We start from the raw sequence: 14,825 nt of genomic DNA on the forward strand, positions 1-14,825 counted from the left end.
CAGAAGGTTTAATTCTGGGATCTTTATCACCTCGATTTTCTTATCCACCCTTCTTGGGTATAGGTGTCAATATGCAACTCTCCTTGCTTTGGAAAATTCTTCCACTTCAGTAAACCTACCATCGTATTTTTCTCATAAGATGTCTTGAGGTGACTGGACTACTGCTTTGCGTGTTATTTAGACCTTCCACAGAATCCTATGAAAAGGCTTAAAGAACGCCAAGTTAAGGGCACTCGGGTGTACCAGAACATAGACATGATCACTGAGACAGACCTCTACCCTTTCGGAGTTTAGAAAGCAGTTAAAAACTTTGTTGTTCCAACAACTACCATAACTCATCTCCCTGAATTAATTCTGGTCTGGTAGTCTTTGCTTTTGTCTTTTCTGTCATAGCGCCGGGACCCTCTGACGAGTAGCTGTGCACTCTATAAATTCTGGATTAACATAACATGCCTTCAAACCAGCTCTGAATGCAGCCCATTACCTTGCAGTAGACTGCAAATTCAAGACACATTGCATAATTCATAAAGCCTATTGGAAAAAGGCCTGTCTGCTTCCAAAGGAGGTCTCCCCATTACTTCTGCATCAGAAACCTTCAATCGGAATCCTTGAACTGGTCCCTTAGTGTTCCATCAATCACACACACTGCAGTCATCCCTGGGTAAGAGTTGTAAACTTTGGATCACACTGGTGCCCCACCTCTGATCATAGCCAAACTCCCTCCAATCCTTGATACTTCTTAAAAGTCAACTAGTCGGATCATTTTAAGAAGTCCTTTACCTGAGCCCTCGTTGAATGCCGGATAAGGGTGCTCCTGGGATCCTGCTGGACTAACAGCCACTCAGTTCCCTGATCTTTGGCTTTGTATAACTCAGAGCTCCAAAGAGATCACAACATGACAGCTAGTACTTTACAAAACAGTTCCATAAAAAATAAGAACCATCTGCTCATACTCGCATGAGAAGGCACTCGTGAAAGGCGGAAACCGTTATAAAATACTTTCAAGACCATTATTTAACAGGCTTTTTATTTCATACAAAAATTGGCATTTTACTGTCATACAAATTTTTTTTTAAAATTCATTAACAAGGTAGACATTGGGCTTAAACACAGCCCGGTTGAAGTAGAAGACATTATCATAAGGCATGGATCATTTTAACTTATGTAAACCACATATCAAACATTGGGCGACAGTGATTAGGAACGAAATAGGAAACTGTACTTCAAAAAACATAGCCTACACATCTTGACAGTGTTTGTGCACATAAGAAAATTAAGACAGGCACACACATACACGTGTGTGTACTTATGTGCAAGTGAGAGTTTGTGCGTACACTACAAAAAAATGCAATATAGTAAACTGACAAAAATAAATAATTTCCGTGTGCATAGTGAAAAAAAGTGAACCCCAAATAAAGAAACAAATGCATAACTGAATCCTCACTGTTAGAGTTCATGACCATGGGTGCACATAAAACAATGTATACCACCCAAACATTTGATGGGATATTGATTGTGTACGAGATTCCAAGTATACACACATACTAAAATATCAGAAATTCCATAGAGTACCCCCCAAAATCATATTCAATCAGAGTCCAAGCTCAGTACAGAAATGACAGCTTGTAATGTGGCATCCTGATGGCTCAATTGCCATGCTGTCCAAGGTGTGCTCCAATTGCTGCGGGAAAGTAGGAAGACTGAATGATCAGGGTAGAGGCAGAATTGATCTGAAATAAGCATTGGGGTTCTGGGAAAAATTGGAGGGCATGTGATTTGGGGGCATTTCAAGTGGAAAATGTTGGGATGGGGTTTAGTTGTGAAAGTAGTGCATGATGGAATGTGGATCAAAGTGCAGCTCTTATCAGGTACTGAGTACATCTAACAAAACTGTAATAGGTCACAAGCATAACTACTGAATTATTCGATCTCTTAAGGGTAGACAATACATGTCCAATTGACCAGAAACAAAATGATGCCTCAACTGCTTGGAAGAACATGAAACAGATTCAACTCAACAGAATAAACCTCTCTCATGGTAGGCACTACTGCAGTTTCCATGTAGTTAATAATCTGCTTTGTGTGCACCTGCAGGGAGATCAAGGACCATACCTTCCTGGTTTAAATGGCAAAGCATCTTCTCCAGTGACACATAGCGGCACAGTGCCCCAGTACAGCCCAACATGACCAGCTTGTGCTTGGCCCTCGTGAGGGCAACATTCAGGCGCCGCCAGTCTTTCAAGAGATCACCTAGATGACCATCTGTGTTGCTACGAACAAAAGACACAATGATGATGCTTTTATCCCTGCCTTGATATTTGTCTACAGTGTTCACTTCCACCAGACCGAGGGCTGGACTGTCGAACAAGTCTGAAATGACTTTTAACTGTTGTCTGTATGGAGCAATGATTCCAATATCTCCGGGCTTACAACCAGCACGAATGAAGAGGGAGGTAAGTAAAAACACCAACCTGGCTTCAGTCAAGTTACTAACTCCCCCTTTCTCTGTGGTCTCTGGTGCAGGAACATTTTCAGTGTTCAAAAAACAGACTGGATTGTTTGGCTCAAGCACGTGAAGCCACCACTTCTCACAGCATCCAGTCAACAGTTCCATCTCCAACTTGAGGTCACTAAACTTGGGCAGATGAACTGTCGCAGTGGCTACTCTTTCCGACCCGCACTCAAGTTTCCCTTCATAGACCATCTTGTTACTGAGTGTCATAATTTGGCGGTTCATCCTGTACTGCACTGTCAGTTGCACCACAGCATCCTTGTTCTTTTCCAGTCGCTTAAACAAACTTTCATTCATTCCAAGATCTCGTGCTTCAGAATTGAGCACAAGTGGGGGCAGCTGCTGATGGTCGCCTACCAGAACAAAGCGGTCTGCATGGAAAAGCGGACCAAGGCAAATGGGTTGACTAATCTGTGATGCTTCATCCACTATACAAAAGTCAAATCTCCTCCGAGTGAAAATTGGATGGTTTGCTCCCATGCACGTAGTTGCAACTACAGGCTGGCTGCTGAAGAGCTCCTCCAACTGTGCTAACGAATTAATTGATTGAGATCGACATACTTCTTCCTCTGTGAAACGCCTCACATCTGGATGAACTTTCTGAGCCTGTCCCAAGCGCAAAAATCCAACTTTAAACTTGGTCAACTTTAGCAAGATGTTGTCGACGGCAGAGTGCGTGTAACTGGTAAGCAGCACACTGAAACCACAGGCGTAGAGAATCCGAACCAGACTACATATGGTGGTGGTTTTTCCTGTCCCAGGCATACCCACAATGAGCGTGTAGTCCTTCGAAAGCAAGACTTTCTTCATTGCTTGCTTCTGAGGCTTGTTGAGACCCTTTAAGATGTTTGCTACAGTTTCCTTTGCATCGTGAGGAAGGACAGAGCTGAGATGTAGAACAAATTGAGGCACAGAGAAATCAATAATCAAATTGCGCAGCTTTTCACTGCCAGTACTGTTTTCCATCAGTTTGGAAAGATTACCTACATGTGTATCTAACCCACCTCCACCCTCATCATGATCAATGCGAAATAAAGTGTCTGTGGGAAGCTTGGTCAGATTTCGGTCAAGGGTGCAAGTGAGGTGCATCGTACTGACCTCAGAAACATATCCAGAAGACAATGCAAGCATATTTTTCTCTTGCCCGCTCACGACAATCCTGTCCCCAATTACAAGGTTGGTTCCTGGTAAGGTGCCACTTTTACGCTGAAAGTAGTGGAGGTACTGACCTTCTGAAATTGCTTGCACCTGTCGGGTTCGAATTAGATTTGCAATGCAGGTGCCATCTTTTTCTCTTTCTGAGGCAGACGTCATCCAAATGTTTCTACGGCCTTTTCTACTCTCTTTGCATTGTGCCTCCAGGGAGCACATGAGGTACCAGAGGGAAAAATACTGTAAATGTGTCGTTTTCAAGTGCTGAGTCTCTCTCTCTACAACAGGTTTCATTTCAGAGGGAATATCGTTGTCCACCATCTGTTCTTCCACAGCTCTGTTATAAAGGGAACAGTTTCTTATTTGTGAGCAATATTTACATGCTTGATGATCATTGATTATAGGGGGTAAGGGGGCTAGTTGCACCTGTCCAGTTCCTGACTCAGATTTTCTCACAGTATTGAACAAGTAATATGCCAGCTGGTTTCGCAACTTTAAGAGTTCTCTGCGGTCCATGTGATTGGCAGGCACTGGATACATGGTGCCTGTCTTGAGATAGAGCAGAAAGCCAGCTTCTGGATCCAACCTTCTTTCTTGACTCATCAAAGTGTACAGCACCACCTGACTTCGGTGTTCTATCGAATTTGATTCCTTTCCAGTTTTCAGCTCCAGCGGCATGACTTTAAAATTAGAGCTACATCGTCTGTTGATCTTCACCCCTGCTGTTACATCAATCTTCCCTTTTAACCCAAACCTGGGGGACCAGATGTTCTCTTCAATGTCTAGAAAATCTGTAACTTGAACATGGCAGGATGAGTCCTCTTTTCTGCCATCACCTGGCAGCTTCATGATCAAATGGCGTGGACGAGTTTGGGCAGATGCGTGGAAGTAGTCATCAGCCCACTTGGTAAACGCAGGCAGGTACTCTTCCACCTCTTGCAGTATTTCCGTCTGGTTCATATTCAATGGGTACATGTTTTTTAGAAACTTGGGGCCATTGACAGTTTGAAGAGCAAGTGCTTGCAACTTGTCCTGGGCAAATCCTGAAACTGTTGCCCTCTGGAAAATGTCATGAAGCATTGTACCAAGCAACATTGGACGAGATGCCAGGTCATAGACTCGAAATTTCTCACTCAGCACAGCTCTTCGCATGCATCGAATGCTGTTAGCAATGCTAGTTCCGGAGATGAGGAAGTCTGGGTACAAGATCAGAAAACCAGAGTCTCTGTCAATTATCCACATGTTGTTTGACTTTATTTCTCCTTCTAGATGAATGATGTCGCCTGGCTCTATAGGAAGAGACTCCCAGTCATTCTTCAGAATGCATGTTTCCGTGTCTTCAAAGGTCGGGGATGCTGTAATGGTGAGATGTTTCTCAGTCTGTCCGCCATATTTTGGGATCTCTTTCACAGACAGGACACAGTATCTGTTGTTCAGACCCTTGCATAGTGTGGTACCTGTGAAGGCAATTTTTTTCAGCATTTTTTCCACACATTTTGGTTCTTCCTCTATGTCGGTGAAGCTTTTCTCCATCAGTTCTTCCAGCAGCCATTCTGGGTCTGTATCCATCGTCGCACATTCAGATGTCCCTGTTAATTATCAAGTTCAACTTCTGGAATAACACTTGCCTGGAAAATACACAAAAGATAAAATAATGAGAACATTTAACTCTCTGCCAACAGACTATCAAAACACAGTAGGAGTAGCTATTCGTAAAAAGATGCGTTGAAGACAATTGTAGAAATGCAACTAGCAGTCACCACTCTGAGTAGATAGTCCCCTGGACTCCATTTGACTGCACATCTGTCACCCATCTACATAAGAACTCCCATTATGATGTATAAAAGAGTGCAAGCTTTCATTGTTTTGACCCACTTTGCATAACTTCAGCGAATGTCACACTCCAAGACCTCCTCCAATGTACATATTCAACCAAATGTATACATAGCTGCCAAATTTCCCAGATCCATTCTTGACTATCTGCCCCAGTCCAAATGTTTCCTTCTTTGAATTCTTGGACTAGATGGCCTGATTTACTAATGCGATAAACAAGACTGCCAGGCCTAGAATGCAAAGAAAAAACCTAGACTGGAGCATCAACTCACACATTTACCTGGGAAATTTACAGGAATGCCAACATAAGGGCAACAGCCATGCTGAGTATCCACAGGCAAAACTGCACATCCTCGGATATACCCGCACAAGGTCTCAGCCAATCTCTGCACCCTCCACCTGACTTCTCCACCAAGCGCTGCCTGCCACAACACTGCACACCACGCCTCAAATTGCAAGCCCCCTATGAGCATTCATAAGCACATCATGTCATGCCCAGCACACACAACCATATACTGAAAATGCTGAGGCTACACAGACAAGCCTCGACAACTCTACCACACAATAAACACCCATAGCAATGTTGTGCAGACTAAGTGACACAACAGAGCGAAGGTCTGCTGATCTTCAGCCTTTGCGGACCAATTAGCAAACCTATCAGCTCCTTTCGCTTACTAGGTATAGGTGGAATATTAGGTCCTTTTACGCAAGGAAATACTGTTTGAAGCAAGAAAAATAAACGGGATCCAACATAGTTAACTGTAAACAGTTCAATAAAATAATAGTTACACCGGTTCTACAGTAAAGCCCAAATGAGACGAGAAAAAAGCGGGTCGCTCCCTCATGGTTGCATGCTGCAATGATTTTAACAAAGGGAATAACTCTCCTGATAGTCACAGTGGCTCTTCAATGTCATTTTAAGTGAATGCACATATTGAACACCTTGGATCCTGGCTTTAGTTAAATCACGTTATTAAGTCAAATATGCAAGGAAAAAATTGTCATGGCATAAACCTTACATACTGGTGCACAGATTATAGTTATATTATTTATTACCATCGTTTTCTATAGAATCATGGCACTTCTCACTTAACAATGGTGATAAATAGCATATTATACTATGAATATCAGCATGCGTAAAGAATATGTCACTTTTACATCTTCCGTATAGACAGCAGTGGCTGTCTGCAAAAGATCCCATGTTACCATTAACGGTATACATGTTTCCCTGCAGCACACTACAAAATAGTGGGCTTTTCGTCATTGTCCCCTTGAGCCATTGGCTGTGCAGCTGTCCAAAGGGCAACCACCTTTACAAGACAAAAATACAAGCCATTTGTTGTTGTTCTAAGAGTTTGCAAAGACCTGGACGTGATACAAAATAGGACTTTGAACAAAATCATATGTATTCATATGGACCATGGCTTTTCTGTCCTTGTATACTTTCATTAAAATTCTTGGATTATTAACCCAGCTCTAACACACATATAACAGTGCTTTATATTTATATTTGTTGTTTGAAGTATGTACAGATAAGGGGAAAAAATACTTGCTTGAGGTGATTTGGTTTATTTTTGTACCGGCATAGACATCAAAATACTGGTGTTGCGAGTAAAAAAAAAAGAAAAAGCAATTCCAAACCATAGTTGTCCATAAAGCCACGGAATTTTGTGCACGTTTATGTGAACCTTTAAGCAACCTATTGCTGACATTCCACTGTCCGTTTTGCACCATTCCCAGGCAACCTCTCTCTCTCTCCCCACCACCCCAGCAAAGGATGTGGGCCCTGCTCTCTCCTTCCACGTCCCCTCTATCATGCACAGGAGGCTCCTATTTTGGTTTTGCCAATGCTAGTTGAATTGCTTTACAAGCATTGTATTGTATTGTAATTGTATTTATATAAGCTTACTGCCCCTGACGAGGCATTGAATCGTTTTTTGGCGAGTAGCGCGCTACTCCGGAACCCAAAAGGATTAGTATAGGGAAATACGAGTGTAGTATTGGTATAGGTGGGTACAAGTTAATTTGAGCGGAGGACATTATAAGGAGATCACAGTAGCAAGTTGAGTTCTGGGGTGAGTGAAGGAGAGAAGAGCCTGTAGAAAAGAATTAGGGAGAAAGAGAATCAGTAAAAAATGAGGTTAGGGATGAGCCAAGGAGAGAGCGCAAAGGGGAGAATTTAGTAGGGTTGTTTGGGAGCTCTGATGATTGGGGTGAGCCCGGAGGTGTAGAGGAGGGAGTGTTATTTTGGAGATAATAGTAGCATAAAGGGTTTGGGATGAGAGAGTGAAGATAGAGGATACATTTATAGAGGTGTAGGGTGATTGTAGGACAGAGAAAAACTTTTGAGTATTTATTTCTTGTACACTAGGCCTAAAATAATAAATATATAGATACAAGATTACATAATAAGGGAATATATGTGCTCTTGAGCCATCTATAAGCTGCAGTCAGTGCACCTGCTTGAGCATCAAAGAGCAGCCCCCACTTCAGGTGCATCTAAAAAGAAGCTGCACTCCTGCAGTGGAGCCTAAAAGCAGTATGCAGTCCTTAAAGGACACCTAGCAAGCAGTCAGCACCCCGGGTGGGACACATACAAACCGACTATCCTACTGAAAAACCTACAAGCAGCCTATGCTCCAGAAGCGCTCACAAGCAGCCTGAGCTACTAGAAGCAGGATGTCTCCTGTAAGCACCCTACACATCTGCTGGGCATCTGCAAACTTCCTGGACTCCTGTAAGATTCCCATAGGAGCTTGCAATCCTGCGTGAGCACTTTGAAACAGGCTTCCTACAGAGATACTTAGAAGGAGCTTGCTCTCCTGCAGAGGCACCCTTCCAATAGGTGCTGCTGAATGATAGAGAACTGAATACAAATGTTGCCTAGTGCTAAATCCAACTTATGCCTTTTTCCTCTACCTCCCTCACTCACGCAGGTTCTTTTCATGACTCCTCATTGTCACTGTTCTTGCCTTTCTCGTCCCCCCTTTGCAAACATTGACAAAGTCAAATCATTTCAAATCAGCAGCTGTGCATGTCCGCGCATATAAAGTGTCCATCTTATAAAGGAGTTTGAAAACTCCATTAAGTTTTTATCAACGTGGCCATTTATTTTTATTCTAAAATACCGAATGGAGAAATTCTAAATGATAGCCAGTTAAATTATCTGTAAAATATTTTATTCAAAAAAGAATGCCAAGTAGCTGCCACGGGAACGCATCATCATACAAATAACACATAAACAAGCTGGTCTCTCATTATTCTTGATGCTAGAAAGGTTTGGGCATTTAGTAGGTTTGTTAATTTCCGGGTGGCCGTACAGTCATCATTAACTGCTGGTAAAGGATGGAGGTAGGCAGACGAGGGACAGCTGGATAGCCTGCGGACAGCTCTCCAAATCTTAACACGTTTCAGAAGTAGCAACAGCTCTCCCTGATATGTTTACATGGAGTCAGCCACGGTCCACGCCCCCATTCCTTCCCAGTACTCTTCATTCGGTCTTCCTTCTTTGCCATCCTTACATTTCCTTTCCGTTTCTTCTCAGAGCGCGAGGTGCTTCAAAGGGCCCAGCCTTGGCTCAAGAGCTCCATCTGCTGCTCACCTTTGAATATTTTAGAAAGCATGCCGGAACAACAGACTGGGAAAAATACAATTGCTTTCCCCAATTTCTTGAGTACACATACTTGTTGCATTCCATAAAAAGACGATTCACTTAGTGTAGTTGGGCTACTGCAGATATATATTTGCATCCCAATTCCCGAAGCCTTTTGACAAACTTATCCTTTCGCCAGATGTTTAAACGAGTACCAGTTAATATTTAGAAGGCTTTTTTTGATTTAGTAAAAATTTTTATTGATAAAAAAAATATAAGTGGAATATACATTTGGCAGTTTTTATATATACAGTCCATTTGTGAATGCGCGCTTTTTCCTTTGGTTTTCCCCCAGGTGAGAGGAGGGGGGGGGGGGGGGGAGAGTGAAGGAGAAAAAGAGAGAAAAGGAGAAAAAGGGGGGGGGGGTCTTCCTCAGATGCTCGTCGAGGGTGCCCCACTTGTCGTTACTGGGTCTTCCTCAGATGCTCGTCGAGTGGGCCCCACATGTGTACTTTGGGGTTGTGCTCCTTAGAGAAATTGCCTGTGATGTTGTCTGCTCCTCTCAGGAAGGTGACCCAATTAATCCACGTTTTAAAGTTTGCTTTGGCAGTGTTCTTCCAGTTTGTCAGGATTATTTTTAGGGCCGCTGTGAGGAGCAGGTCTAGTAGGTCTCTCTCTTCTCTGCTGTTTAGGTTTGCGGTCAGATGTTCTGTTGCTAGGCTTACAAAGCTGATTGTTAGGTCTGCTTTGAGCATGTTGTTTATGAAGGTGTTGATCTGTGTCCAGAACTTCTTGACTTTCACGCATTTGAAGATGAGGTGCTCGAGGGTCCCTTCCTCTTTTTGGCAGTTCCAGCAGTTGCCCGACTCTGCAATGCCGACCTTGTGGAGCTTGGAAGGGGTCCAGTAGGCCCTGTGGAGGAGCCAGAATTTGGTTTGCGCTAGTTGTGGGGTGACTTTGTTTGTTGTCGCTGAGCCCCACATTTTTGCCCGTTCTTTTTCATTTAGTTGCCTGCCTAGGAGTGTTTCCCATGTGTTGGTTATTTTCTTGTTTTGCGACAGTGTGGAGAGGCTCAGGAGCTTATAGATCTTTGCAGTTTGGTGGCCTGCTGAGTTGAGGGTCTGCATATATTTGATGATGCTTGGTTCCTCTCTGTGTAGGTTTGCTCTCGTTATGGCTGTCTTGATCTTGAGGAAGTTGTAGAGCTCTTGGTTTGGGAGACCGTGTAGTTGCTGTATGTTTTGGAATGTCAGCGGTTTCTGCTTGGTTTTCATCTGTTTGGGGAGACTGATTCCTTTCTCGATCCATATGTCGTTGTGCATTGTTGCCCCTTGGTAAGTTACTTTTGTATTGAACCAGATAGATTCCCATGCTGTGCCTTTCAACTTCTGCATCATGCGTCTGTCTATTTTCATCAGCGCTTCCCTCGTGTGTTTCAGTATTGGGTTGGATCTTTGGGGGTGTCTGTTTGCTGTTAGAAGAGCTATTGGGTTGAGGCCTCCCAGGATGTCTTTCTCCACCTCTAGCCAGACTGGTTTGTAGGTTTGGGTGTCATCTATCCAGGCTGTACCTTGCCTTGCCAGGCAAGCTGTTTGGTATGTTTTGAAGTTTGCCAGATTGAGGCCCCCAAGGTCCTTGGTTAGTCTCAGATTGTGTAGGCTGATTCTGGGTTTTTTGTTTTTCCATAGGAAGATGTTAATAAGTTTGTCTAGTTTCTTGTGGAAGGCTTCTGTCATCGGGAGTGGCAGCATGGTTAGCGTGTAGTTTATCGCCGGCGTTATCATCATCTTGATAGTTTCTATCCTTCCCCACCAGCTTATGTATTTTGGCGACCATAGTTCTAGTCTTTCTTTTATTTTTTTCAGCGTTAAGTCCTCATTGTGCTGAAGCGTGGATGTTAGGTCTCTTCCAAAGTGCAGTCCTAGGTATTTGAGTGGTTTTGTCTGCCATGCCAGGCCGGAGTCCCCGAGGACCTCTCTTGTGGTGTGGACGTTCATTGGTTTGCACTCCGATTTGTCTTTGTTGAGTTTGTACCCTGAGGCTTCAGCGTACTCTCCTATTGTGTCCATGAGCGCTGTTATTGACGAAGATGGGTTTGTGGTTGTGATTAGGATGTCATCCGCATACGCCGCTAGTTTAACTATCTTCTTGTGGTAAATAAATAAATAATACCCTATTTTTGAATGCATAAATGAATAACAGATAGCTCAATAAATAAGAGTCAAGATTCGAGGTAGTAGGAGTTTTGCAGGTTTAATATAGCATAAGGACAGGAACAGGACGACCTGCACGGGAATAGGATGGCAGCTGCCGGGGACAGGATCGGGACAAGGGAAGCATAGGAAGGAAGGATAACTTTTAATAACAGTACATGAGCATATATACATAACGCAGACACATAGCATTACATTGCAATAGGCGTAGCAGTGGGTGGAGCAGAAAGCGTGACGCGTAGCAGTCGCAAAAGATAAGGGTGAAAGTAGGTGTAACAGGGCGTATACATAGACATGTGATGCAAACGTAACAGAATATGTCATGAATGGGGCGGAACCCATGGAGAGGGCTACCTGAGGAGCCGGGACCTCTAACCTGATGGTGCGCGCAAACTGGCAATGACGTGTTACTAGGAGAAGCTGGGGGCTATGAACTCTGTGCTAGGAGCAGAGACTGAAGTCTGGAGAGTCAGGGCGACATGTACCTAAGCAGTATCTAGTATCTGATGTTTAGAGAACATGTTGATATAAACTAGAAGTCAGGAGGGGAAAGGCTAACAGACTCTAAGACTGGAGCATGCATTATTCTACATGTAGTACGTGATGAAGAATATTAAATGACCATTAAATGCAGTATTTCTCTTACATGGAGACGTAAAAGCTAGACTATGACGGTAACTATCGATGCGATTCAGTAGCTTAGGAATGCAGAGAAGGAGGGCTGTACTGATAACTCGAATCATAACATACTCTTGGCAGACTCAGAGGCAGAGCCAAGCTGGGCCGGGCACTGCGATGCAGGAAATAAGTGATGGGTCGAGGATACAGGTGGGGGCTGTATCGCTCCTCAGCGAGGCTTCAGGGGACAGGAGCTGAATCTGGTGTCCAGGCCCTTTTGAGGCCTAGCAACGGGGACTTTACAATGCATTAACGTGCACACTGAGAAACGTGGCAACGTAGCTTTACATAGGCCTGATACTCGTATTATTCACGAGAACTGGAAACTGACAGACTAAAGGTGGACACAACTATAATTGCGTCTTTAATCAAACATGGGGAATAACATATGCATATTAATCATGCACAGATAACATATGATGGAGGACGCGTAGGGACACAGAACATGGCAAAATTTACTTTTCCACATTCCCTCCTTGTCACTACGTTTCCTTCAGGAAACATCAATATTCATGATACCATCTATCATTTCATACAGTATCATTTGCTCGTCTCGAATTTTCTTGGAACGGGATTTAGAACGGGGCTTGGGACTAGGAATACAAGAGGTAGCACAAATGCCGCAAATCGCAGGGCCACATTGTATACAGAGGCAGCAGCTAAATATGATCGCTACTGCAATACCTAGAAAGGACAAGACTTTCCATCCCCAGGCGGAAATTATATTCCAGAACCAACCGGACCAAGTCCAGGTGCCTGGATTTTGGTGTAACAGATGGGCAATTTTATGAAGTCTGGTTATAGCTGAATAAACAGACGGCGCGTTATTTGGAATGAAAATGCAGCAACTAGATCCGATGACTCTACAGGCCCCGCCCCTATCGGCCAATATGACGTCAAGGACGAGACGATTTTGGAGCACGACAATTCTCATAAAGGATTGTTCTTCGGTTAAATTACTTAGAGCAGAAGTAGTCTCAATTACTACTGCTTCGAGGGTTCTGGTTAATCTACGTATCAGTTTACTATTCACAACTGTACCTAAATAAGGGAAGACACCTTTATTGATATCTATATATTGTTCTAGAGTAGTTTCAGTATAATCGACAATCGGGAGGTTTCTCTTGTGTCTAGTATGTACTAGGTGGGAATTCCTATGGTAATCGGGTGGGGCTAGAAAAACAGGTGGCAGTAGGAAGGCAATGTAACAGGTTCCCTCCCAATCGAGGGGCACACGAACATATGCGGTTTGACCACAAATAAAATAAGAATGACGTGAAGCTTTGAAAATAGATTTCCTACTGTCACTATACTTGACAATAGTAGTACAATCACTATGTCCTACATGTACGGAACCATTATTTCGGACACATAATTCGCCTTTGACTGGTAGTACTGAAATAGCAGGTAAGTCTGGAGTAGTATCAGACTGAACATTCAGGACCATGAAATTCGAAGAATAATTACCTAAATTATACACTTCATTTTCTAGATCTAACCCGGTTCTGTGGGGGAGACCTTGCTTGTCTGGAAAACATGTACTGTTAAGAAAAGACATATCTGTTGAGGACGACGTTAACGTGGACCATGCTCCACACGAACCATTATGTGAAAACGGATAAGGAAAGAGTGGCAGAACTCCCTTCGGTGTCTGGAAAGGGGGGAGTCGACCACACACCCAACAATTAGTGGCATTGCTGGTCTGGTGTGAATAATGTAACATGCGGATGAAAGAATTATTTCGCATAGCGAGGCGGTAAGAGAGTTCATGAGGAGGCAGATCACTAAACGTGTGCTCTACTGTAACATTAGAAGACGTATTTACATGAGAAACTGGAAAATACAGGTAAAACGCATAACTGGTGCAGGAAATCATAATGCTGAGAAATAATATGAAACATAGAAAAACGATACATCGGATTGAGTTTTGACTAACTCTCTCACTATGGGGGTCTATTTTATACATGTCAGAAACAGTCTAACCGTTTCACCTAGGGGAGGACTTAGACAATCAAACTGGCTGACTTATTTTACTAGACCGGAGTTTCAACTTATACTCCTGTTGCGGAGTTTTCTCTAACAGGGGAGGGTTTGTAGCAATGTCTTTTGCGGGACAGTCCTTAAGAATAGTACTTTGGCAATCCTTCAAATCCTGGGAAAGGTTCTTTGAGACGGGTTTCAGTCCATAAAACTTCTTTACGTGCGAAAGGTGCACCCAGCCTTTGCGTCCCTCCAACTTCACGGCTGTACGGGTGGCGAGGAGGACCTGTCGGGGCTCCTTCCAGCGAGGCTCCAGCGGACTTGAGCGGTCAAAATTGCGAATTAAGACCATGGATCCTGGAACGATTTCATGCGGTGCCACCTCGGTATTGTCTGGAAATGCGGCGGCAACCTGTGAACGACAAGAGTTGAGGGCAGACATCAAGGAAGCTAGGTAATCTGTCAGCATATTACTTGAAACATCGGTAATACTTCGGGGTCTAGGAGTACCCCACATGTTAGGGGGGCGGCCGAAAACGACCTCATACGGGGACAGACCTGATCTGGAATGTGCGACCATGCGCATATAGAACAAAGCGACTGGCAGAGCTACTAGCCAGTCCACACCTTTCTCTTTACAAATTTTTGCGATGCGAATTTTCAGGGTCTGGTTATGTCTTTCTACGAGACCTGCTGCTTCAGGATGGCGTACACAATGGAACTTCCACTGGTACCCTAACAAAAGGGAAACATGCTTCATTAACTCTGAGGAGAATGGCTGGCCGTTATCAGAATATACGACCCTAGGGAGTCCATAACGGGGGAAGAACTCACGAACCAACTGCTTGGCAGTGGTCGCGGCTGT

The 14,825-nt window shown here is 43.7% G+C and overlaps 1 protein-coding gene across 1 annotated transcript in view; it reads right to left on the minus strand.

Moving 5' to 3' along the window:
- Nucleotides 1–1,008: 1,008 nt before the first annotated feature.
- The window catches only part of DNA2 (DNA replication helicase/nuclease 2), an 82,686-nt gene continuing 68,869 nt past the window's right edge, over nt 1,009–14,825 (minus strand). Inside the window, exon 2 of the mRNA XM_078660442.1 lies at nt 1,009–5,292. Coding sequence (XP_078516568.1) covers nt 2,066–5,233 — 3,168 coding nt within the window. The 5' untranslated portion in view covers nt 5,234–5,292 and the 3' untranslated portion in view covers nt 1,009–2,065. The remainder of the gene's footprint in view (nt 5,293–14,825) is intronic.

This window comes from Lissotriton helveticus, chromosome 9 (genome assembly GCF_964261635.1).
Source record: "Lissotriton helveticus chromosome 9, aLisHel1.1, whole genome shotgun sequence".
In the NCBI taxonomy this organism is placed as follows: Eukaryota; Metazoa; Chordata; class Amphibia; order Caudata; family Salamandridae; genus Lissotriton; species Lissotriton helveticus.